This window comes from Artibeus jamaicensis, unplaced genomic scaffold (assembly GCF_021234435.1).
Source record: "Artibeus jamaicensis isolate MK-2021 breed Jamaican fruit bat unplaced genomic scaffold, CSHL_Jam_final contig_548, whole genome shotgun sequence".
In the NCBI taxonomy this organism is placed as follows: Eukaryota; Metazoa; Chordata; class Mammalia; order Chiroptera; family Phyllostomidae; genus Artibeus; species Artibeus jamaicensis.
Genome location: NW_026521883.1, coordinates 9,161,717 through 9,185,558, shown reverse-complemented (window position 1 = coordinate 9,185,558; position 23,842 = coordinate 9,161,717). Strand labels below are relative to the sequence as shown.

The 23,842-nt window shown below is 47.2% G+C and overlaps 1 protein-coding gene across 7 annotated transcripts in view; it reads left to right on the top strand.

The window, feature by feature from the left end:
* The window catches only part of ZNF609 (zinc finger protein 609), a 198,590-nt gene extending 174,965 nt beyond the window's left edge, over window positions 1-23,625 (top strand). For 2 of the 7 annotated variants that reach the window (XM_053670030.1, XM_037155550.2), the window contains 7 exons: window positions 11,041-11,128; window positions 12,346-14,686; window positions 15,572-15,938; window positions 17,323-17,498; window positions 17,981-18,197; window positions 18,663-18,741; window positions 19,053-23,624. In XM_053670030.1, coding sequence (XP_053526005.1) covers window positions 11,041-11,128; window positions 12,346-14,686; window positions 15,572-15,938; window positions 17,323-17,498; window positions 17,981-18,197; window positions 18,663-18,736 — 3,263 coding nt within the window. In that variant the 3' untranslated portion in view covers window positions 18,737-18,741; window positions 19,053-23,624. Of the gene's footprint in view, window positions 1-11,040; window positions 11,129-12,345; window positions 14,687-15,571; window positions 15,939-17,322; window positions 17,499-17,980; window positions 18,198-18,662; window positions 18,742-19,052 lie in introns of all 7 variants that reach the window. The other 5 variants (XR_005083977.2, XM_037155549.2, XM_037155548.2 and 2 more) reach the window with 5 other exon arrangements.
* The last annotated feature ends 217 nt before the right edge of the window (window positions 23,626-23,842 follow it).

Sequence of the window (23,842 nt, the reverse complement as noted above, 5' to 3'; positions counted from 1 at the left end):
GTGTAGCTCAGTGGATTGAGCGTGAGCCTACTAACCACACAATCGAGGTTCAATTCCCAGTCAGGGCACATGCCTGGGTTGCAGGCCAGTTCTCAGCAGGGGACACGCAAGAGGCAACCATACATCGATGTTTCTCTCCCTCTCTCCTTCCCTTCCCTTCTCTTCTCTAATGATAAATAAAATCTTTTAATTTAAAAAATAAAAAGACAAATTTGTCTTAGAACTATTGTGAAAATAGTTTTGACTTTGTAGACCCCTTAAAACTGTCTTTGGGCCTTCCAGGGTCCCCAGCCCGTACTTTGAGAACCTCTGTCTTAAGCAATTCTTCTTAGTTTTTTCTATCTAAGAGAGCCTTAAAGATGCATGTTTCGTTTTGTAGCAGTGTCTAGGCATTCTTACTTGGCACCTGTACTGAGACCTTAATTACTCATTGGTAGAAATAACACACTTAAAAGAGGAGTAAAAACAGCTCTTCAATTTTGAAAATTGTGTTTATTGAACTTTGACTACATACACCCACACACTGCCTTCCAGGCTCACAGACAAACTAGTTCCAGGGAGTTACCAAAATTGGTTTTGTCTGACTGGTGATTCCTCGGTTTACTTGCTGGAGAACTTTTTGCCATAGATTTTGAGTTCCAAATATAACACTCTTGAGAGAATCATGTAATTAATTAATGGATGTGGAATACAAGTGACCATGAAATCAGATTAGAGGACCTGCGGGGCCTGATGATGCAGCTACAGTGGTGTTTTTGCCCGGACTCCCTCATCTAGAGTAGATTACAAGAAGGGAGTTGGATGTGACACAGAGGTCGGCAGTAGGGGAAGCAGTGCCGCTGCAAGGAGTGCAGACACATTAATGTGAAGCAAAGGGTGGCCAGTTCCACTCCCAGTCAGGGCACATGCCCAGATTGCGGGCCAGGTCCCCCAGTAGGGGACACATGAGAGGCAACCACACATCGATGTTTCTCTCCTACTCTTTCTCCTCCTCTTCCCCTCTCTCTAAAAATAAATAAATAAAATATTTTTTTTAAAGGAAAGAAAAGTATGGTAACTGCTGACAACCAGAGAGGAGACTGGAAAGCAAAACACAAAACCTCAGCAGAGCAGCTTGGCCCAGTTAATAGAAGGCTGTTAACCTGTAACACCGTAGTGCTCTTTAAAGAGATGATGCCATAGGATGATCTTATCTAGAATAATGTCCCTGTGTAATGAAGAAAAAGATGAAAATAGCCTCTGTCTAGAGTCTTCCACTTATAGATGGCTTGTATTTCAAAGTTAATTTTCAAAACATTTTCTTGTAACTCTAAATATTTTTCTATGAAAACAGTTAAACAATTGTTATTTTGAGTCCCAAACTGATTTTTCATTTTCATCTGTTCGGCAAACAACTTTTAGTGCCTAATATTACCATAAGTATTTCAGTTAGCTCTCTTTTATAGCTAACCTCCCCTTTATCCAGAGAGTAGTTGTGAACATCAACCGAAATTGAAAATACAGATTGAAATAAGATCTAAAAGCAACATAAAAGTAAATGTTGATGTTTCATTTGAAACCTCAGTTACTGGAGTATTCAGTCACACAGGACCCCGCACCCCTGCCCTTCCCCTTTTCTGTCCCTTATGTTGAAAGCAGGCTTCTGGCCTCATTTATCTTTGCTCTCCAGTACCTAGTACAGTGAATTCCACAAAGTAGGCTCTTTATAAATATTTGCTCTCAGCTCAGGAATGGACCTTCATGTCTTCTTAGCTGTTTTATGTAATTTCAGTACTTAGCACAATATCTGGCAAATAATAGAAGCTCAGTATATATTTGGTCCAGGAAGGAATAAGTAAGTTAAACAATGACTTTGCCTACTCAGGATAAGACACAGCTTCAGATTATCCATTGATTTTCTGTGAGTCAAGAATTTAGGAGTGTCTAGGTAGCTGGTTCTGTCTCAAGGTCTTTCATGAGGTCACAGTCAAGATGTCATCCAGGGCTGCCATCATCCAGAATTTCGTCTGAGGCCGGAGGATTCGCTTCCATGTTGGCCTGTCTCATGGCTGTCAGCAGGATGCCTCCGTTTCTGGCCTCATGGGCCTCTGTATAGCGTGCACTGCCTGAGTGTCCTCACAGCACGGCGGCTGTCTTCCCTAAAAGGAGTAATCCAAGAGCAAAAGTAAGGAGCAACCCTCACTGCCTTTCATTGCTTAGTCTGAGAAGCCATGCATATCACTTCCACCACATTCTGTTTATTAGAAATTGCTGAAGTGCAACCCACATTCAAGATGGGGGAATTAGGTCTCACCTTTTAAAGGGGGAAAGTCAAAGAATTTGTGGACATATTTTCAAACTGCCACAATCACTCTGATAATCTGAATTGAATAGAGAAGTTACCCATTTAAGGAAATAAGACAAGGTTTCAGAGATAGTGTCTATCCTGCCACTTGAACGCCCTTTTCAAGTTCAATATTGCTGCATTCTTTCCTAACAGGAAAAATTGAAAAACATTTTTTAATATTCCTACCAAAATTAATAACTATTTTTATCTTTTGTAAAAAATAAGTAAGACATGCATGTGGTGTAAAATTTCTAGGTAAAATGAGCATAGAATAAAAAACAAGTTTCTCTTGCCTAGAGAAAGACCACTATAATATCCTTCCAGAGGCATACTATACACTTATAAATACATATTCACTCACTTATTTTTTACACAGATGGTAGCATACTATAGTAACAATTCTGTATCATATTTTTTCTTTGCTCACTTGTATATCTAAGTATTTGTTCTATATCAGCTTATTTATAGTTGTTTCAGTCTTTTTAACAGCTGCATAGTATTCCATTGTGTGAATGTACAAAAATTGTATTTAATGGGCCCCTCATTGAAGGGCATTCAGTTTGTCTCCCACCTTTTGTTGTTAATCACTATTGCAACAAATGCCTTATTTTTTACACTGAGAATATTTATGGGTAAATACCTGTAATATAGGTATTCAAGGTTTCATGACAATTTCATATACCCACCAGTAGTAGATAACATGGTGATTTCCCCCTCTAGGCATAGAAATAATATAGAAAACTCTAGAGATTTCACAATTTAAATATCTTGAGCTTAATTACTAAAATGAACGGCAAAAACTATGTGGAGTAGTGTTGCCAATAAACAAAGCATCATATACATTGTTCCCAACACAGTCCCCTGGCTCATGTTGACAGCCGGTCATTGTTTATTGATTACTCTCAGGGGAGGGCCACTTTCCCTACAGAAGTTAACTAACTGAGCTGGTTACCATATTCCAGAAAGCTTTCAAAATCTCAAGAGAGTAGGACGCTACTGAGAGGGAATGCACTGCCTGTTGTAGATCACTTTAATGTTCTATTGAAATATAACATAAATAAAATTCCCAAATATTAAGTACATGGCCTGATGAATGTTTACACACATATATAGCTGTGTGTCCACTACCTAGGTCCAGAATTAGAACATTCCCAGCACCCCTAGAATAGGGGTATCAAACTCATTTTCATCGGGGGCCACATCAGCCTCACAGTTGCTTTCTAAGGGCCGAATGTAATTTTAGGACTGTATAGATGTAACTACTCCTTAACTGTTAAGCAAGAGCTCAGTGCTGCCGCTGGGTCAAAACAAGGTGCGGGGCCAGATAAAACAAGGTGGAGGGCCAGAGTCAGCCTACGGGCCTTCCGTTTGCCACCTGTGGTCTAGAAGGTTCCCTCATGCGTTGTCCAGTCAATACCACTGCAAACAGTAACCACCATTCTGACTTTTTATCACCATAGATGAGTTTCTATCTGGAAATGTGGTCACATGGTATGTACTTTTTCCCCCAACTTCTTTCACTTAACATACTCTGTGAGAGCCCTCCATGCTGTAGTATGTGAGCATAATTCATTCTTCAGTGCTGTGTAGTATTGCATTATAAATATGCCACAATTTATCTATCCATTCTACTTTTTGTGAGTTGTTTCCAGTTTGGGGCTATTGTGAGTGAAGCTGCTATAAACATTCTTTTGCATGTCTCTTGGTGAGAATAAGCTTTTATTTCTAAGAACTGCTTGGCCATAGGGTAGGTACATGTTTAGTGTTAGAAGATCTGTTTAGAAATACATGAGCTTTGGTAGAAATAAAATTAGTTTTCCAGAGTGCTTTTACCAACTTATATTCCCACTCAGGTAAAATTGTTTTTCCAGCCCTGGCTGGTGTAGCTCAATGGATTGAGCACCGACCTGCGAACCACACAATCGCGGTTCGATTCCCAGTCAGGGCACATGCCTGGGTTGCAGGCCGGTTCCCTGCGGGACACTTCCCAGCAGGGGACACACGAAAGGCAACCACACATTGATGTTTCTCTCCCTCTCTCCTTCCCTTCCCCTCTAAAGATAAATAAATAAACTCTTAAAAAAAATTGTTTTTCCAGGTAAATAATGCCTGGAATGACACACCTTATACTTTATGCCTTGTATTTTCTTTACCTTAAGTCTTTGATCATTGTTAAAACTTCATGGGAAATGCAGTTTTATACTTTTTAGAAGTCACTTATACATTTAAGTGCTTGAGTTTCATAGCCTCTCACAGAACCACGGAATTCTAGAGTTGGAAGGAGAGACTTGAAGGTCATCTAGCCCAACCATCTCATTTTACAGATGAAAAGAGTAAAACCGAGGAGGATAAAGTATATTGCTGGGAGTTATACAGCTAGTTACCATCTGAGCTGGTTGAAGGAGATGCTTAGCCCACAAAATAAGTCATTCGTTTCAAACTTTAGTAAGACTCCTTCAACTTATTATGAATAAGGATGAAACTCCTTGTGAGGTTTTATTTCTTTGAACAGAATTTTTGGAGAGAAATGAGGAACATTCATTCAGTTAACATATACTGTGTTTATTGAGCACCTATTAATATACCAAACATGTTTCTAGTAGTTACAGATACAGCAAGTGAAAAATACTGATAAAAATCCTTGCCTTCATGGAGCTTACATTCTAATAGGACTGAACAGACAATAAACAAGATAAATAAATAAAAGTTCTGTTTTACATACTGATGAATACTATGGAGGGGGGAATAGGAAAGGGAACTCAGGACCATATAAGTGGGAATTAGGGATAGCCTCGTAAGCTTTGAGTCTATGTTGCAGGTAAATGGAATGGCAGGTTCAAAAGCCATGAGAGGGCAACATGCCTGTTGTGTTCGAAGAGCAGGTAGGGCCCCGTGCTGGAGCGGAGTGAGGAGCAGAGTTGTGGAAGGCGACATTGGTCCAGGAGGTAATGCAGTACCACATCATGTGAGCCCTTTGAGGTCACCCTTAGAATGTAAGCCTTTCATCTGGGTGGTGTGGAAAGGCGGTTTTGGGGGGTTTTGAGCAGAGGAATCATAGGATATGATTTAGGTTTTATCAGTATCTCTCTGGCTCCAGCCCTATGAATAGGTCAGAGAGGGACAAGGACAGGTGTAAGTTAGGGGGCTGTTGCCATAATTTAAGGAGCTCTTGGAGCTGGAGAAGTGCAGGTAGTGAAATGTGGTCAAAATCTGGGTATATTTTGAAGGTCGAGCAAACAAGATTTGCTTGTCAGATGTGGGGCTTGAGAAGAAGAGAGGAGTCTAGTAAACTCCGAAGGTTTTGAATCTGAGCCCCAGAAAGGAGGAGGAGCCCATTACCTGAAATAGGGGGAAACTCAGAGCCAGTTGCTGGTTCGCTGGGGAGGGGGTGTGGGGAGAACGGATATCTGAAGCTCAGTTTGGGTCATGTTAAGTCAGATCTCTATATAGACATTAAATGGAAATGTCAAATTTGCAATTAGATGTATGAATCCTGGAGTTCAGGGGAAAGGTTGGGGCTGGAGATGGAAGTTCAAGAGTCATCAATTAGACATAAAGAGGCAAAAAAGATGCCAAGGAATGACCAGAAAAATGAGGGGGGAGTCAAGAGAGTCCTTGTCCTGAAAGCCAAGTGAGGGGAATGTTTTGAGGAGAGGGGTCAGCTGAGCAGGAAGGTAGGTGCAGGATCCCTGAGAGAAAGTGTGTACCAGTGCAAATGGTAAAACGAGGGCCCGGGGACCCGCGTGGATCCGTCTTGAGTATGCAACAGTTCTGAGGCACACTTGTCCTTTCGACTGTCCTCTGAAGCACAGCAGTGCTGCTTTGGGAACGGGTTTTGTGTCAACATGGCGCTTTTCCCTGAGACCCCGGCAGACTTGACTGCTGCCTCAGACCTCAGTCTCTCCCCTTTCCTCTGCCCCAGGGTTGGTCAGCCTTAGGAGGGAGAGCACTCAACGCTTACTGTTTCATGAGGAGTTGTCTGAGAGACCCTCGGGAGCTCTGAAACTAACCACCTGGAGAAACACGAGGCACAATTTCTTACTACTAGCTTTAGCATTATTTCTATCTTCAAACGAGCCAAGTCTTTCCCTATTTTGTGAACACTTACTCAAAGTAGGAAGCTTTATAAAATGAAAATCAATATTTCTCTTTCTCTTCAGCTTACTTACTGCCCTAAAGCTAGCCCCTAATAGAGAAACTAGGTCTGTTAAGTGTTATTTTTCTGCTTTTTCTTTCCTGTCCTCTTATTCTCCCAGCTGTCTCAACTCAGAACCTTGTAGGAAGAGAGTTACACTTCAGAAAAATGTTGCTTTGACATTTAAACAAGCCTCCATTTTGGTTTTCCGTGCAGTTTTTCCTCTTCCCCTGTGCCATTTCCAGCACTCTGTCTGCCCCGGCTTCTTTTCAGCTCACTCATTATTGCTAAGGTTTGCAGATCATACCAGCAGAAGAAGGCAGATTTATAAATGTGTTCCTGCCCAGCTGTTTCGAGAGTAAGACTAACATTGGTCTTCCAATTGTATGCCTGCTCTTTATACACAGCTGTGCTCATCTGCCCTTATTAATGAGGTGCCTGCCTCTAAGTCTTACCTTGTGTAGAGATAAGTAGATTCTATTCCTGTTCAAATTGGTTATACAGTAATCAGAGCAGCCCACCACTGGGAGGAAACATCCTCCTTGAAGTCACTTGTTAGTAGCCAGAGAGAATTTAGTCTAGTTACTTCCTTAGGTTTGCCATGTCCCTTAAGAAGCCAGGGCCCTAGAAAAGGGTAGAAGGGACAGGACTCCTGTCCTTCCCCTCCAGATCTCCCCCTCTCCCCCAGACCGCCCTGCAATCCTGTATGTGTTGTTTTGTTTTTTTTATCTAAGATGAAGATAAAGGAGAATTTTGAGAAAATTGTGTAAAACTAATCAGAATCCACTAGAGATAGCTGTGTAGTGCCTTTAAGGTCTGACCACTAATAAATAATGAGACTTTTGGTAAATTACTTAACCTTTCTGAGCTTTCATCTCCTGATTTGCAAAGTAGCTTTAACAATCGCTACACGGCGGGAGTGTTGGGAGGACTATGCTTTGTCTTAATGGCACGACTTGTTCAAAAAGCGATTTAAGACTAAATATTTGATAAGCTAATGAATATCAAAACATCTATCACATAATAGATGTTCAGTAAATGCTTAAATTAGAATCTAATGGGCTAAACCAAAGTTCTTTCCTGCTCTAATTTTATTAGATCTAGTAGGATAATCCTTTTTCCCCCCAGCTTCCTTCTCTGATCTGGTTTTATGACACAGCATCCTAAAATCTGATCCCCAAAAGCACAGAGGCTAAATAAGGTCTTATTTAGAAGCATGCCCCAAAGTTCAGGGCTCTGGTCCTGACACCCATCATGTGTCTGAGCACTTTCTTTATGTTGACATATTAAAAGCCTACTATGGGCTAGTTATTTAATTTAAAATCTTATTCATTTGTTTTAATTCTGTAGTATTGATTAAAACTCAGAGATTCAGAGAGGTTAACTGTCTTGTTCAAGGTTATGCTATAGCAGAGCGGGGATTTGGACTACAGTTGTCTAACTCCAAGTCCAGTGGTGTTTAGACAGCAGTCTCCATTAAAGAAGTGAGTAAGTGAGTTACTACAGACAGGCCCCAGGGATGGAGCAATGGATCAGAGTATTGTATTAGTGTATGACCAAACAAAGGGCTAATTCCACAGTTCCCCGACTTACTCTCTAGATACCCTGAGAATGTGCCTTGGGACTTCCAATCAAAATGACTGTGTTCAAATGTTTGATACATCCCCTCTGGTCCAAACACATGGCAAGAACTGAAATATATCAAGTGAAAATCAAAGAACATATTTGGGCTCAAAAACAAAATAACCATCTCCGGGCATCAGAAGTAGGAGAGATGTAAGTCACTGAGGGAAGCAGCGGGCCTGCCAGCCTCTAGACCTGGGAGCAGAGATTGGTGCCTGAGAAATGCATTTCTGAGCGATAACTGGATACTGAAAATGCCCCCTAAAGAGATAGAACTTGAGGCCAGGGAGTGAAATGCCGACCCCCAACCAGCCTCATGGAAGGAGACTTTAGAACGGCTAACTGAGTAGGGGAGGAAGAAAGCCTCAGGAGTTGCGGAGAAGCACGTCAGGCTGCCTGCTGGTTCAATGATCAGAACTATGATATTCTAAATTTCTTCCAGTGGCACAGCCATTAGAAGACCTGTCCAGACTAGGTCCTCAGGGGACTAAATGGAAGAATTTGCAAAGTAGCAGACACAGCAGGAGAAAATCAGTAACAAAAACATCTCACTCAAAAAGCCTGCAAACCAAAATTTTGTATAATAGAAATCTAAAGCTAACAAAAATTACCAAGCCCTGACCATTGTGGTTCAGTGGGTTGAGCGTTGTTCACAAAGCCAAAGGTCACAGGTTGGATTCCCAGTCAGAGCATATGCCTAGGTTGTGGGTTTGGTACCCGGTCACAGAGCATGTAGTGTTTCTCACCTCATTGATGTTTTTCTCCCTCCCTTCCCCTCCCTTCCCCTCTCTCTTTAAAAAAAAAAAGACAACCAATAAAATTTAACTAGGACTTCCACTTTGGGAAAGATGAATTAGACATAAAAGAAGGCAGGCCAGCCCTGGCTGCTTTGGCTCAGTGGATTGATCCCACTCCTGGGTTGCATACCAGATCCTCGGCTGGGGGGTGTGCAGGAAATACTTCTCCCTCTCTTTATCCCTCCTTCCCATCATGGTGGTGAGTTTTTTGGGTTTTCTTTTTGCCTCATATGTCCCAGACACGGAGCTGAACATTGTACTTCAGGGTGAAAAACTGAATGCTTCCCCCCGCCCCCCCAAGAGCAGGAACAAGGAGAGGATGCCAGCTCTCACTGCTCCTATTCATCATAGTGCTGGAAGGTCTAGCTGTTGCAACAACACAAAATAAGAGGCATGCAGATCAAAAGGAAGAAATACAGCTGTAGTTATTTGCCCAGCACTCTGATTGCCTACAGAGAAAATCCCAATGACCATATTAAAAAAAACTCCTAGAAATAATAAGTCACTTTAGCTAAGTCATAGAATATAAGATAAACGAAACCAATTATATGTCTGTTATATGCTAGCTATGAACACATGGGCACTGAATTTTAAAAATATACCATTTACAATAGCTCAAAACAATTAAACACTTAGGAGTAAATTTATTTTTTGAATCCTCACCCAAGTATATATGTACTGATTTTAGAGAGAGGGAGAGGAGAGAAAGAGCGAGAGAGAGAGAGAGAGATCAACGTGAAAGAAAAACATCAATTGGTGGCCTCCTGTATGCTTCCTGACCAGGGATCGAGCCCACAGCCTAAGTATGTTCCCTGACTAAGAATCAAATCTGCAACCTTTCAGTGTACAGGAAAATGCTCCAACCAGCTGAGCCACCCAGCCAAAGGCAGGAGTAAATTTTTTTTATTTTTACTTACTAATTTTAGAGACAGAGGGAGGAAGGGAGAGAGAGAGAGGCAGAGGGAGAGAAAAACATCAATTTGTTGTTCCAGTTATCTGTGCATTCATTGGTTGATTCTTGTACGTGCCCTGACCAGGGATCAAACCCACAACATTGGCATATTGGGATGATGCTCTAACCTACTAAGCTCTACCTGGTCGGGGCTGCTTAGGAGTAAATTACAAAACATCTACAAGATTTGTGTGCTGAAGGTATGTAATGCTGGTAAAAGAAATCCAAGAAGATCTAAATAAATAGGGAGCACATAGTGGAGATGTCACTTTTTCCCAAATTGATACACAAGTTAATTCGATTTCTGTCAGAATTCCAGCAAGATATTTTGTGGATATAGATAAAACTATTCTAAAATGTCTATGTAATGGCCAAAGGAACTAAAATAGCTAATACAGTTTTGAGAAAGAATAAAGTGGGAAGACTCAGATGTTTACAGAGCCGCAGTGACCAATGAGACTGTGATGTTCGCAGAGGCATAGACACTGAAACCAACCAATGGAACAGAGCAGAGAACTCAGAAACGGACACACAGATACACCCAACTGGTTTTGGCAAAGGTGCAGAAGCAATTCTTGGAATGAAAGGTAGCCTTTTCAACAAGTGGGATTGGAACAAAGGGACATCATGGGGGGGAAAAACTCATACAAAAAATGACTCAAAATGAATCAAGGCCTAAAACAGAAAACTGTAAAACTTTAGGGAAAAGAACATAAAAGAAAATCTTCAGTGGGCAAAAAGTTCTTAGACTTGACACCAAAAACATGACTCATAAATGGCACAAAACCTTGTAAGTCATTCAGTGGTGGGTACATGAGTTTTTATTAGGTTATTCTTTGTATTTTTTAGTACATTTGAGATAACACACAATTTTTTAAGGATGTGTGTTTTTGGGTTTTGTTTTGTCTTTTATTTTAGAGAAGAAGGGGGAAGGGAGAGAAAAACATCGATTTGTTGTTTCACTTCTTTAAGTTACAAAAATACAACCTTAACTGGACCATGAAATCTTTGCAAGTGTCACCCGTGCTAAGGGCCCTCGTAGTGCTGCAGGCTGTCCCCACAGAGCTCTTCCGCCCAACCCCGTCTGTCCCCCTGCGACCCCTAGCAGCCCTCAGCTCTCCTTCAGGAGCCAAAATGCTACTCAAATGGAAAATCTCAGTGGCCAGAAGGGCTCCTCTTGTCTATATCTGAGTCTTCTGTCTTCCAGGGATGCTGGTGGTGAACGTAACGTGGAGGAACAAGACGTATGTAGGTACCCTTCTCGACTGCACACGGCATGACTGGGCACCACCCAGGTGAGCACGCCGCGGCTTTTCAGTTTTCGGTTGACTCAGCCACCCGGACCAGTGATCCCTTGTATCTTCATCCTGCTGGGGCTGGACAGTATTTAGAAGCCGCCCAAACCAGCAGACTCTTGGTTGCCTGGCAGGCTCCCTTGCGAGTGAAAGACACACACCCAGCTTTGGGCCGTACACCTGAAACCGGTACAATACTGTACAGCAACTGTCACTGAAAAATAAAAATTACTTATTTAAAAAAGGAAGAATTTTAAAAATTAACAGCATCTCATAATGGTAATTTCCACCTTAGATATCATAGATATATTTCTATAAAATAAAAGCGTTTGCCATGGGGGGGGGAAGACTCCCAGCTTTTAAAGAATGTTACGGTGCAGAGACGGGGGAGGCCTGGTATCCGTCTGGAATGTAAGAGAAGTAAATGAATTGGGCATTGATAAGCTGGGTAGAAATGGGGGGAGGAGGTCCTGTTTAAACCTTTTTTTCTGTTTAAACCTTTGTCTGGATTTATTGAACTCTGACTGCTCCCTGTAGTCTCCTTGAAACCAAGGCAATAGAGCCTGACTCCCGGCGAACAAACATTCATTAGTGATCCATTTTGATGGTAGCTGTCTCTCAGAGGTTTAAACTCAAAAATATTTTAGGGTTTTTTTTAAATATTTTATTTATTTATTTTAGAGAGAGGGCAAGGAAAGGAGAAAGAGAGGGAGAGAAACATCAGTGTGTGGTTGCCTTTTGCGCACTCCCTACTGGGGACCTGGCCCGCGACCCAGGCATGTGCCCCACCTGGGAACCAAACAGGTGACCCTTTGGTTTGCAGGCCGGTGCTCAATCCACTGAGCCACACCAGCCAGGGCTATTTCAGTTTTTTTAAACTCTACTAGGGTTTCACAAGGATGTTTGCAAATTGCAGTTTGATCTTAAGATTGACACCTGAGTGAATGGCACCTCAGAGCTCATTCCTAATATTAGTCTGCAGTCTGCTGGGGTTCGGGGAGCCCAGATGTGGGGCAGTAACATACAGCCAGTGTGCCAGCTGCACTCCACGAGCTCCCCACTCGAAGTTCCCACTCTTTCCAAAGTTCCTGTAACAAATCATATTCATCAAAAATGATAGACACCATCTGGACAGTTCTTCTGGAGACTGCAGCTAAACTGGTTTAAAGATATTTTCTCTTTTCAGTAATATCCTGTTGTGTTTGTCCTTTGCCAAGGTTCTGTGACTCCCCCACCAGTGACTTGGAAATGCGGAATGGTCGGGGCAGAGGCAAACGCATGCGCCCCAACAGTAACACACCCGTCAACGAGACGGCCGCAGCCTCTGACAGCAAAGGGACCAGCAGCAGCAGCAAAACCCGAGCAGGAGCCAATAGCAAAGGCCGCCGGGGCAGCCAGAACTCCTCAGAGCATCGCCCACCTGCCAGTAGCACCTCCGAGGATGTCAAGGCCAGCCCTTCCTCAGTGAATAAGCGGAAAAGCAAACCTCTTTCAGACATGGAGCTGAATTCTAGCTCAGAGGACTCCAAAGGGAGCAAGCGTGTCCGTACAAATTCCATGGGCTCAGCCACTGGCCCCCTCCCTGGGACCAAGGTGGAAACCACTGTTCTAGACAGAAATTGTCCCTCCCCAGTCCTGATCGACTGTCCCCACCCAAACTGTAACAAAAAGTACAAGCACATCAATGGACTTAAGTACCATCAGGCTCACGCCCACACAGACGACGACAGCAAGCCGGAAGCAGATGGAGACAGTGAGTACGGAGAGGAGCCCCCACTCCACGCAGACCTCGGGAGCTGCAATGGCGCGTCTGTCTCCCAGAAAGGTTCCTTGTCCCCTGCCCGCTCAGCTACCCCCAAAGTTCGACTCGTAGAGCCCCACAGCCCTTCTCCTTCCAGCAAGTTCAGCACAAAAGGCCTCTGTAAGAAAAAGCTGAGTGGAGAAGGGGACACAGACCTTGGAGCCTTGTCCAATGACGGCTCTGACGACGGACCCTCGGTAATGGACGAAACAAGCAACGATGCCTTTGATTCTTTGGAAAGGAAGTGTATAGAAAAAGAAAAGTGTAAAAAACCCTCCAGTTTGAAACCTGAAAAGATGCCTTCCAAGAGCTTAAAGTCAGCCCGGCCCATCGCCCCGGCCATCCCCCCGCAGCAGATCTACACCTTCCAGACCGCCACCTTCACAGCCGCCAGCCCAGGCTCCTCCTCGGGCCTGACCACCACGGTGGTCCAGGCCATGCCCAACAGCCCCCAGCTCAAACCCATTCAGCCCAAGCCCACTGTGATGGGAGAACCTTTCGCAATCAACCCTGCCTTGACTCCAGCCAAGGACAAGAAAAAGAAAGACAAAAAAAAGAAGGAGTCTTCAAAGGAACTTGAAAGTCCTCTGACTCCTGGGAAGGTGTGTCGAGCAGAAGAAGGCAAAAGCCCGTTCAGGGAACCATCAGGAGATGGGGTGAGAACGGAGGGGCTCCTAAATGGCTCGTCGGACCCCCACCAGAGCCGACTGGCTAGCATCAAGGCCGAAGCTGATAAGATCTACAGCTTCACAGACAACGCCCCCAGCCCTTCCATTGGAGGCGGCAGCCGCCTGGACAGTGCCACCCCGACCCAGCCCCTGACTCCCTTACACGTAGTGACTCAGAATGGAGCGGAAGCGGGCTCAGTCAAGACCAACAGCCCTGCCTACTCCGACATCTCGGACGCCGGGGAGGATGGGGAGGGCAAAGTGGATGGTGTCAAATCAAAGGACCCTGAACAGTTGGTTAAAGAAGGGGCTAAGAAAACTCTTTTCCCCGCTCAGCCACAGAGCAAAGACTCCCCATATTACCAAGGCTTTGAGAGCTACTACTCTCCAAATTACGCACAGTCCAGCCCAGGGGCGCTGAACCCCGGCAGCCAGGCAGGAGTGGAAAGCCAGGCCCTGAAGGCAAAAAAGGACGAGGAGCCTGAGAGCACAGAGGGGAAAGTCAAGAGCGATGCCTGCGAGGACAAGAAGCCAGAGATGAGCAGCTCCAGTCAGCAGCCCTCGGTCATCCAGCAGCGGCCCAGCATGTACATGCAGTCCCTCTACTACAACCAGTATGCCTACGTGCCCCCCTACGGCTACAGTGACCAGGGCTACCATACCCACCTCCTGAGCACCAACACGGCCTACCGGCAGCAGTACGAGGAGCAGCAGAAGCGGCAGAGCTTGGAGCAGCAGCAGCGGGGACTGGACAAGAAGGCAGAGCTGGGTCTGAAGGAGCGGGAGGCAGCACTCAAGGAAGAGTGGAAGCAAAAGCCGTCGATTCCGCCAACTCTCACCAAGGCCCCCAGCCTGACAGACCTGGTGAAGTCAGGACCCAGCAAGGCCAAGGAGCCAGGGGCTGACCCTGCCAAATCGGTCATTATTCCCAAGTTAGATGACTCTTCCAAACTCCCCAACCAGGCCCCAGAAACACTTAAAATGAAGCTGAGTGAGGCCAGCCACCTAGGCAAGGAGGCCCCTGAGGCTAAGACAGGGGCTGAGTGTGGCCGCCAGGCAGAGGTGGATCCGATACTCTGGTACCGACAGGTAACTGTTCTGGAAAGAAACAGAAACACTATTTAATTGTCTCTCTCCTCCTCACAATCAAGGCTGTCCTGATGTACGAGACGGACAGAATATAGATTAGTGGAAGAAATCTATAGTTTTAGGGATTTTTTTACCTTTGTAAATGATTTTAATGGTTTTTAAAAAGCATGTTTACATTCGTAAAGTGTTTTCCCATGTGACAAGAGAGGTCCGGGCACATTAGCTTGGCCTGCCTAGGGTTACGGGACTTGCCTAGCGGAGCCGGAATTGGAACCCAGGTGTCCCGATTCTTGGTCCGCTCTTTGGTTCCTGGGGAACAAGTTCATGGCGATCTGTGCGTGTTTAGATTGGACCAGAAGTGCACTTCTCAGACTGAGCTACTTTCAGAAAGATTTTATAGGAAGAGGTAGAACCAAGACTTGTCACGTCTTGTTCTGCTCAAGAGACTTAGGGAGTCTTCCCTTCCCTCCCGGTGCCACAGTGAGACCTTCCCCCCCCCCCGCCCCCCCGCCCCCGCCCCCAAGCTCACCCCGGAGAAGTGCAGCCTTGGCGAGGCAGCCTCTTCTCTGCAAAGAGCCATTTCCCCAGAAGTTGGTTCTGTCCTAGAGGAGACCCACTGATGGCTTTTCCTTTTCTTTCCCCACATCTTACTTCCTTTTGGTCAGAGAGGGGACAGCCTTTTTAAGTAGAAGGGACCAGAGTTCATTACAAACGATCAGTACAGGCCACGATCATAGTCTGCCCCAGGTGTCTGGTATTATCTGTTTGGTGTTTCTGCTGGGACCCTGGGCTTAAATCTTTCCCCCTCCACTTCTCTCTCTCCTACCCCTCCCCTCCCCCCTCTTTTGTACAATGCACTCAGTGCACATTCTGTGACTGTTGTAGGAAGCAGAGCCCCGGATGTGGACATACGTTTACCCTGCCAAGTACTCAGACCTCAAGTCAGAAGATGAGCGGTGGAAAGAGGAGCGGGACCGCAAATTGAAGGAGGAAAGGAGTCGGAGTAAGGACTCTGTCCCCAAGGAGGATGGGAAAGAAAGCACAAGTAGTGACTGCAAGCTGCCCACGTCTGAGGAACCCCGCCTTGGGAGCAAGGAGCCCCGACCAAGTGTCCATGTGCCTGTGTCCTCCCCACTCACCCAGCACCAGTCCTACATCCCCTACATGCACGGCTACTCCTACAGCCAGTCCTATGACCCCAGCCACCCCAGCTACCGGGGCATGCCTGCTGTGATGATGCAGAACTACCCAGGTACGGCACCCCTTCCAGCGGCCGTGCCGTTGAGCGCGCAGGGAAGGGAAGCAGAGATTTCAAATCCAGTTTTCTTGCTTAGTCCTAAGGCTTTTTGAGGCTCGGGTAGGTGACAGCCCTTTTCTGAATGTGACCACTCTAAACCTAAACTCCTTGAATGACCCCTAATTACAGTGTGTGGGACCACTTCTCCCTGCCTTGGGCCAGCTAGAGGGTTGCCTCTACAGTCATATTTCATGGATAACTAAAAGTAAACCCCTGCTCTTTTCCACTGCCTTCTTTTCCCTGCTGGGACTTTTTGAACATGTATTCTACATTTCGCATTCAGCACTGTGGAGAATACAAAAGAAATAGGGAAGACTAGTTTCTCCCCTGAAGGAGCTTACAACTTAATTGTAGCAGGAGAGGCACGTGGAACAAATAACATTCAAACATTGTTTTTCAGTGTGTGTGTTCACTGGCAAGATCATGTTCACTGGCAAGGTTGGAAGGCAGCAGAGGGGAGGAGCCGTTGGAAGTCAGGTTGTGGGGCAGACCAGCTAGAATAGGTGCAGCTTGGGAAAGATAAGCTTTTTATACCGCTATCCGTGGGTGTTTGGGAAGGGGGACACAAAGTAGGAGTTTGTGTTTCTGAACATGTTAGAAGAAATGACCTTATTAACTCCACTCACTGGTTCCTGTTGCCTCAAGAGCCATGTGTGACGCTTCTGGGGTGGGAGAGAGTTTCGGTCTTTAAAGCTGCCACGTTCCTACAGGAGAGCAGCCTAAATAGCCTGAATGTTCTGGCAAACTCTAAGGCAAGTGAGCCTTCAGACAGAGGAAATTGTCTCACCCTGTGGTTTTCCTTCCTCCTGTTACCCCTGTTCATCTATAAAAAATAATAGTTCCATTCGACGGGTGCCTGATCTGGCCAGACTCTGTGCTAGGCATTTAAGGACATTACCGCAGTTAATCCTCCCCTCACCCTGTGAAATAAGGTTCAGTATCTTTATTTCAGAAATAAGGAAACTGAAGCTCAGAAAGGTGGTTAATTTGCTCACAATTTGCTCAAGACCATCCACCTGGGGAATCTCAGCGGTCGGGTCTGAGCCCAAGGCCGTCTGCCTCTGTTCCCTGTGACTGCACATCCCGATTATCCTCTCCCCAAGGGGAAGCCTGGAGACTGGGCCTCTAGGGAAATTGATTCCCAGAGACGGAGAGTCATGTTCCTACTATCCCTGAGCCAGTTTTGCCTCTAGAGCTCAGTAAAGAAAGGACAAACTACTAGTCTCAGCCCAAAGACCTGGGTAGAAGAAACTATCCCTACGCCTAGGGAAGCTAATGGCCTCCCAGCCACACCCACTAAAGCAGTTTCTCTTTGACCGATTGATTTCTCCTTTCCCAGGTTCCTACCTGCCTTCTAGCTACTCTTTCTCCCCATATGGCAGCAAGGTCTCAGGGGGCGATGATGCCGACAAGGCACGAGCCAGCCCCAGTGTCGGCTGTAAATCCAGCTCAGAGTCCAAAGCCCTGGACATCTTGCAGCAGCACGCCAGTCACTACAAGAGCAAGTCCCCCACGGTAAGGGGGGTGCAGTTACATTGGCTGTTAGCAAACGCCAGTGGGGCCGGAATCAGGGTCTGGCAGAAGGTGGGCAAGTTCAGGTCCTAACCGTAGTACAGTTGGGCTGATTTGACCTTGGCTCCCCCAGGCATCACCTTGATTCTTAGGGGTCCTGCATGTTTTGTTTTTTTAATTTTTTTTTTTTTTTGAGAGAGAGAGGGAGGGAGGGAGGGAGAGAGGGAGAGAAACATCCGAAACATCCATGTGTGGTTGCCTCTTGTATGCCCCACTGGGGACCCAGCCCATAACCCAGACATGTGCCCTGACTAGGAATCAAACCAGCAACCTTTCGGTTCGCAGGCTGGACCTCAGTCCACTGAGCCACAGCAGCCAGGGCAGGCAGATCCTGCATGTTTTAAGAGCCAGGATTTGAGCTCTGGGTGTCTTGCTGTTGTGTGTGTGGCTCACAGTAGTGCTTTTGTGTCTGCTTTCTTTTCCAGATAAGTGATAAAACTTCTCAGGAGAGAGATCGGGGAGGCTGTGGGGTGGTTGGGGGTGGTGGCAGCTGCAGCAGCATCGGGGGAGCGGGCACCAGTGAAAGGAGTGTAGACCGGCCCCGCACCTCCCCTTCCCAGCGCCTGATGTCCACACACCACCACCACCACCACTTGGGCTACTCCTTGCTCCCGGCACAGTACAACCTACCCTACGCAGCAGGTGAGCCTGCATTCCCACTGCCTCTCTCTAACTCCGTCCCGGTAGCATTGCCCACAGCAAGGGGCCTCTAGCGAGTTTGGGGGGTATTTCTGGTTTTTGAGTTTCCAATCTGTCAGAATCCTAGCCTCCTGCAAACCATCAGTAAAGCACATGACATTTATTTCCTCTCTTGGAGCTTGGGATTCTCAAACTCTAGAAAATTGGCCTTCATATTCAGGAGAATAAGGAACAGGTGTTCCACAGTCAAAGAGAAAGAAAGAGCTGAAAAATGGAGCCCTCCTATCTATGCCCAGTAACTACACCTGACCAAGTATATTTTTTCTGTCAGCACCCCAAAACTGGGTGAAGTTGGGAATTTAAGTAAGGAGAAACCCCTCCCAGTCCCCACCCAGCTGATCAAGACAATGTGCTTATTAACTGAAAGGGGCTGGGATGCGGCACTAACCTGTCCTCCTGCCCACGAAGGGCTCTCTTCTACAGCCATTGTTGCCAGCCAGCAAGGCTCAACTCCCTCGCTGTACCCACCGCCCCGGAGGTGAGAATGGTAAGTAACTTCCTACTTTGGGGCAACACACCAAGTAAGGAGAGCTGGTGTTTGGATCACAGAGGGTCTGTGGAGCCTGGGCGAGGGACGGCTGTGTGGGGTCAGCCACCTGGAAATGGTGGAACCCGGGCCAGGCTTCCTGTACTCGTCTCCCTGAAGCCACGTGCATCTGAGAGGAGCCTGGGGAGCGTCTGTCCTGTATGGAGACCTGTAGCGGGCCTCCCCTACAGTTCGTTTTCTTGGAGCGCCACCTTGTGGTCATTGTGCTAGCCGGCTGAGTGCCTGGTTCTCTGTCCGTGTTTCCCTTGCAGAACACCAAGTGCCCGGATAAAGTCAGCCTCACGGGCCGGAACTGGCTCACCCAAGGAGGTGATGGAGGTGCCATTTAGACATCAGTTAAATGGTGTTGATCATCCTGTTTGCCGTGTTCCCACCATGACTGAAGGCAGACCCTTGGCTATCTCGCCTCCACCGGGCCCCCGGACTCCCCCACCCTCCCTCTTCCTCAGGAGCTGGAGAGCTGGTACTTAGCAAAAATATTTATTCTCTCGGCCACAGTCGTGACTGTTGTGGCCTCTGTGGAGATGAAGGCACGGGGAGCAACCAGGGGAAAGTGGCCTCAGCCCAGAGAAGTCACTGCTCTGTTCCCCAAACCCGAGTCACCTGCCGGAGGAGCACCACCCCCCAGGGAGGGCCCCCCCCAGCCCTGGGTAAGGTCCGAAGACAGCACAGCAGCCATGCCCTCTCACCATCATTGCCACCGTGACCAGACCCTGTGTCTCCCCGACGGTCTGGGCCCTGCAAATTGGCAGCACGTGGAGGAATGAGAATCTCAGGAAAGAAATTGGGGGCTGTTTTCTCTACAATTGTGAAAACAAGGTCTTCAAATGTGAAGACTTCTCCCCTCTCCCATGAGCACATTTAAATGCTCAGAGCCCAGCCTGGAAAGGAAGATTGAGGTACCCGCCCCCACCAAGGCCTTGGGCTGTCCGTCAAGCAGAGGGCCAGGGGTCCCCACACCAGCACAGGGCTCCCCAGGGATACTGGGGGTCAGCTGGAGCTGGAGCATGAATGGAGTCTGTGAAGTAGAACCCGTGCCCCCACTAAGTCCTGCTGCTTCTTAGCCAACACTTGCCCTTGTCTCTCTTCCCTCCTGACCCCTTGGTGCCTTTCCCAGGGGGAGCCCCACACTGATCTCTCTTCTTCTCTGCTGCTTGGTTCTTGAGACTCAGGCAGGTAAAGCAGTTTTCCCCAGCCTGGGTAGCCTTGGATTCTGCCCGGTCACCTGAGGGCAAGGCCCAGAGGCAATTCTTAAGAGATGTCCTGTCCATTCAGCCATGTGAGTGTCCTTCTTATGTAGGGCCACAAATACAGCCCAGTTCCTCTGTATACAGTATGTGGTTTTGCATCTCCGCCTATAACCCCGTGTGTGCCAATATGAGCCTCGTTTCTTGTATCACAGATTTTTTGTTTTAGGGACCACTGACCAGGGGAGGTTATGTGTCCCTCAGACCCTGGCATGAGACATCAAGCCATCACTCCTCTGAGCCACGGAGTGCGCTCAGTGGGAGCTGTGCTGAGAAGCAGCAGGCATCCCTCTGCTCTCCTTAGAAACGCAGTCTCCCGTCCAAGCTCTGCGCTCTGAGTACTGGGCATGGACGATGATTTGGTGGCTTTGTTGGGGTCACTTCTTCCCCAAGGCATGGGGAGCTTTAGCTCTTTCTTTGCTTTTGAGGTATCATCCCTTTGTTCTCCTCCTCTCCTGTCCTTGACCTTCTGGATTGAGAGAAAGATAGACCGACAGACACCAGCCTAGGCTACAGAGAGGTATTTGTGACCAGAGTGCCAAAAGCGACCATGTGAAAGCAGGGTCTTGACTGACAGTGTGGGGCATGGAGGTGGAGGGCAGTGAGTAAGCACAATGTCCTGCAGGGGCTGCTTTCCAAGGGCCCCCCGAGCCCTCCTGTGGAGAGCCTCAGGCTCTTTTGCCCAAGAGGAACCCCTCTGGCCTATAGACCTTTCCTCCAGGTTTTATGTTCTTGTTCCAGTTGGGTTCTGAGCCCATCCAAAAAACTCGCCGTTTCAGGCCTCTTAGCAGGCCCCCAAGCAGACTCCCTCCTTCCCTCTGCCTCCTGCCGCCTCAGCGGGCAGTGCTCTAGCAGTGACTTCCCTTTCATCCGCAGAATAGTTGGTGTGGACACCTCACCTCACCCGAGTCACCACCAACCAAGATGACTGAATTTCAGCCTGAGTATGCCCTCCCACACTCCTGTGGGGTGAAGCCAAGGGCCTGTCTCTTTTCCTGTTGGTTTTTTCAATATTGTTGTGTTTTGTATTTGTGGTGCTGGCTTACAGCGTGCTCTGTACATATTGTAAAGAAATCGTTTGGAATAATTTTTCCCCATCGGGTGGGCATGGTCTGCATTCCTGCCCTTTCTACTTTGTTCTGTGACACAGAGAAGAGGAAATCCGTATTAGCAGGGCAGCCCTGGGTTCTACAGAAGGGAACAGCTTTTTCTTTTTCCTTTTCCCCCTTAAAAAACATTTGGCTCTTGGCTCCTGCCCCGAAGAGCAGATAGAAGCCAGTAACAGTAGGACGGCACTACCTCTCCCTGGTCCCTGACCCTCCTGGTCTCAGATCCTTGCCAGGTCCAGTCTCCCTTCCCTGCAAGAGCATGAAGCAGCAGCAGTGGAGGAAACAGATCCTTGACGAGTGCCCAGTGAAGGATTTTCTGTCCCCCTCCAGCCTCTGTACATGGGGAGGAGAAACACAGGTGATGGAACCTGTGGCACCCATGACCTGGTCAGAGGGACAAGACATGCAGCAAGGACTCCCTCTCCACCCTTCCCTGTGAGCAAAAACTAGAAAAGTTTACCGCTAAGGCCCCAGATCACCAGACCGAGGCTCTCGAAGCCCCGCCACCCCCCCATCCCCCTCCCGCCCCTGGGAGCCAAGGCCTGGAGCTGCTGCTCAGGATGGACATCCTCTTCCTCCCCACTCAAGGTATCACCGCCCTTCATCCCCTTCCCCTATCTGTACATGTATGTGTACATGTATGACATTTCCTTATCTCACCCCCTCCGTACATCAAGGTCAAAGGCCACATGCAGAATGGTTAAGAGGGCACACCCCATGAAATGAAATGGCAATTCTTGAATCTCTTCTCTCCAGGCTCCAAGGTGGGGGTGGGGCAACCAGGCCTCAGTAGTGGGAGGGTAAGACGCAGAAGGGCTAAGAGTTGCATACAGGTTTTGAGGTCACCCGTGTCACTAATCCTCCCATATATCCTATCGCCATCCCACTGTCTACTCTGATGCCCCCAAGATTCCACTGGGCAGCTAGCTGGCCCCATAACTCTGGGCCTCTGTTACTTGTTTTATCACTAGGGCATTCCCAGGATGCTTTCTGATGATCCTCTGCCACGGGCCCCTCCTGGGATTGTGCCCCTCCCACGTCCCATCCCAGCCCCTCCTGCCCCAGCCCACCCGCTTGCCTTGGTGCTCAGCCCCCCATTGGGAGCAGGTTGGGGCGAGCTGGAGGCCCGGGCTGGAGGGGCAGTGTTGCTGTTCATAGCTTTTGTTCCATTGGCGTTGCTTTGTTGGATTTAATTTCAGTCTTCCTGATTCTTCCCTTCTGTAAAGTGTACATTACCAAGTTCCTTGTTTTTTTATATATATATATAAATATATATATATACAAACTGTACTCTTTTTGCCTTTGTACATTCAGGCAAGAAGAGAAAAATAAATCTTTTTAAGAGACAATCACAAATCTGTGAGGGCTGCTGGTTATTTCTCCTGGAGTTTGCTGCTGAGCTGCCTCCTCCTCCTTCCTCCCCACCTTTCCATTCCCTCAGCTTCCCCGCCTTCCTGGTCCTGCTCCTGCTCCTGCTCCTGCTCCATGCGCATCCTCAGCCCCACCTTCTCTGGCTGATGGCAAGCTGTTGAACCCAGTGTCCAGACTACCTGCCCTGCAGTCCTCTCCTGCCCAGCATTGCTTTTCAGCTTGGCCACTGGCTAACCCAGGAGCTTTAACTGGTGTCCTGGCCTCTCCTCCTTTCCCTTAGATCCCATTCACCGAAGTGGCTTTGGACCCCTGGGTACTCTGGGACCTCCCAGAGACCCTGGTTTTGGACACTCACCTGCGAAACTATGCAGCTAGGAGCTTTCTGCCTAAGCGTTTGCACTATTTCAACCTGCTTGGGAGTTAGAACAGATGGTTTTTTAGAAAATGAGTGGGACACTCCCCCCAGACTCCAGCCTCCAGAGAATCATTCCCGGTTGGTGGGCTTCCGTGGCTGCCCCATCAGAACAGGTGCTAAGGGTTTACCTACGGGTCAAGAGCATGTGATCAGAATCTCAAAGGGCGGTACATCCTAAAACAGCCCAACCAAATCACTGTTGCACCTCTTCTCCCTCTTGATTTCTCCTCCCCTCCTTCTGTTTCCTTTTCTTAATTGGCTCTGGAACTGAAGTATTTTTTAAATTATTTGTTGTATTTATTGAATAAAGTTTTTAATATCCCTGTTCTTAAATTTAGACTTAGTTTGCCTTTCACATCTTCCCTCTCTATCATCCCCCCAAATACTCTACCTTTAAGTTGCTTTTTTAATTGGAGTGCAGATTTTGGGTGCCTGCTGTATTTCTTTGCTGTCGGTGGTCTTATCCAGCAAAGGCTTTTCTTTTTGGAAGGGAAATCTCACCTAGGTTTCCGATTTGACCTAACTCCAGCTGTTTTAAAGAGGACCCACCAGTAGGTGGCAGCAGAATCAGGCATATTCCCTGTCCACTCGGCTAGCTTTGGGGACAATAAAGGACTGAGTGTTGTCTTGGTGCTTCAACCTGTCTTGTAAGTTCCTTGGGTTTGAGTTTTACCATCTGAAATCTAAACTGCCTACACTAACTTGGCCGCTGTCAGCATTCACATGGCTGTGCCGTGTCACTGTTTTTCAGTCACTGCCTTTATGCTGCCTCAGGGGTTTTCTGCTCAGCGGAGGACACCTTCAGGCCCTCCTCTAGGCCCAGACCTCCTCCTCAAACTGTGGAGGGTGCAGGTGCTGAACTCACTTCTTTTAATGAATACCAGGTAGGTTCCAAGGTT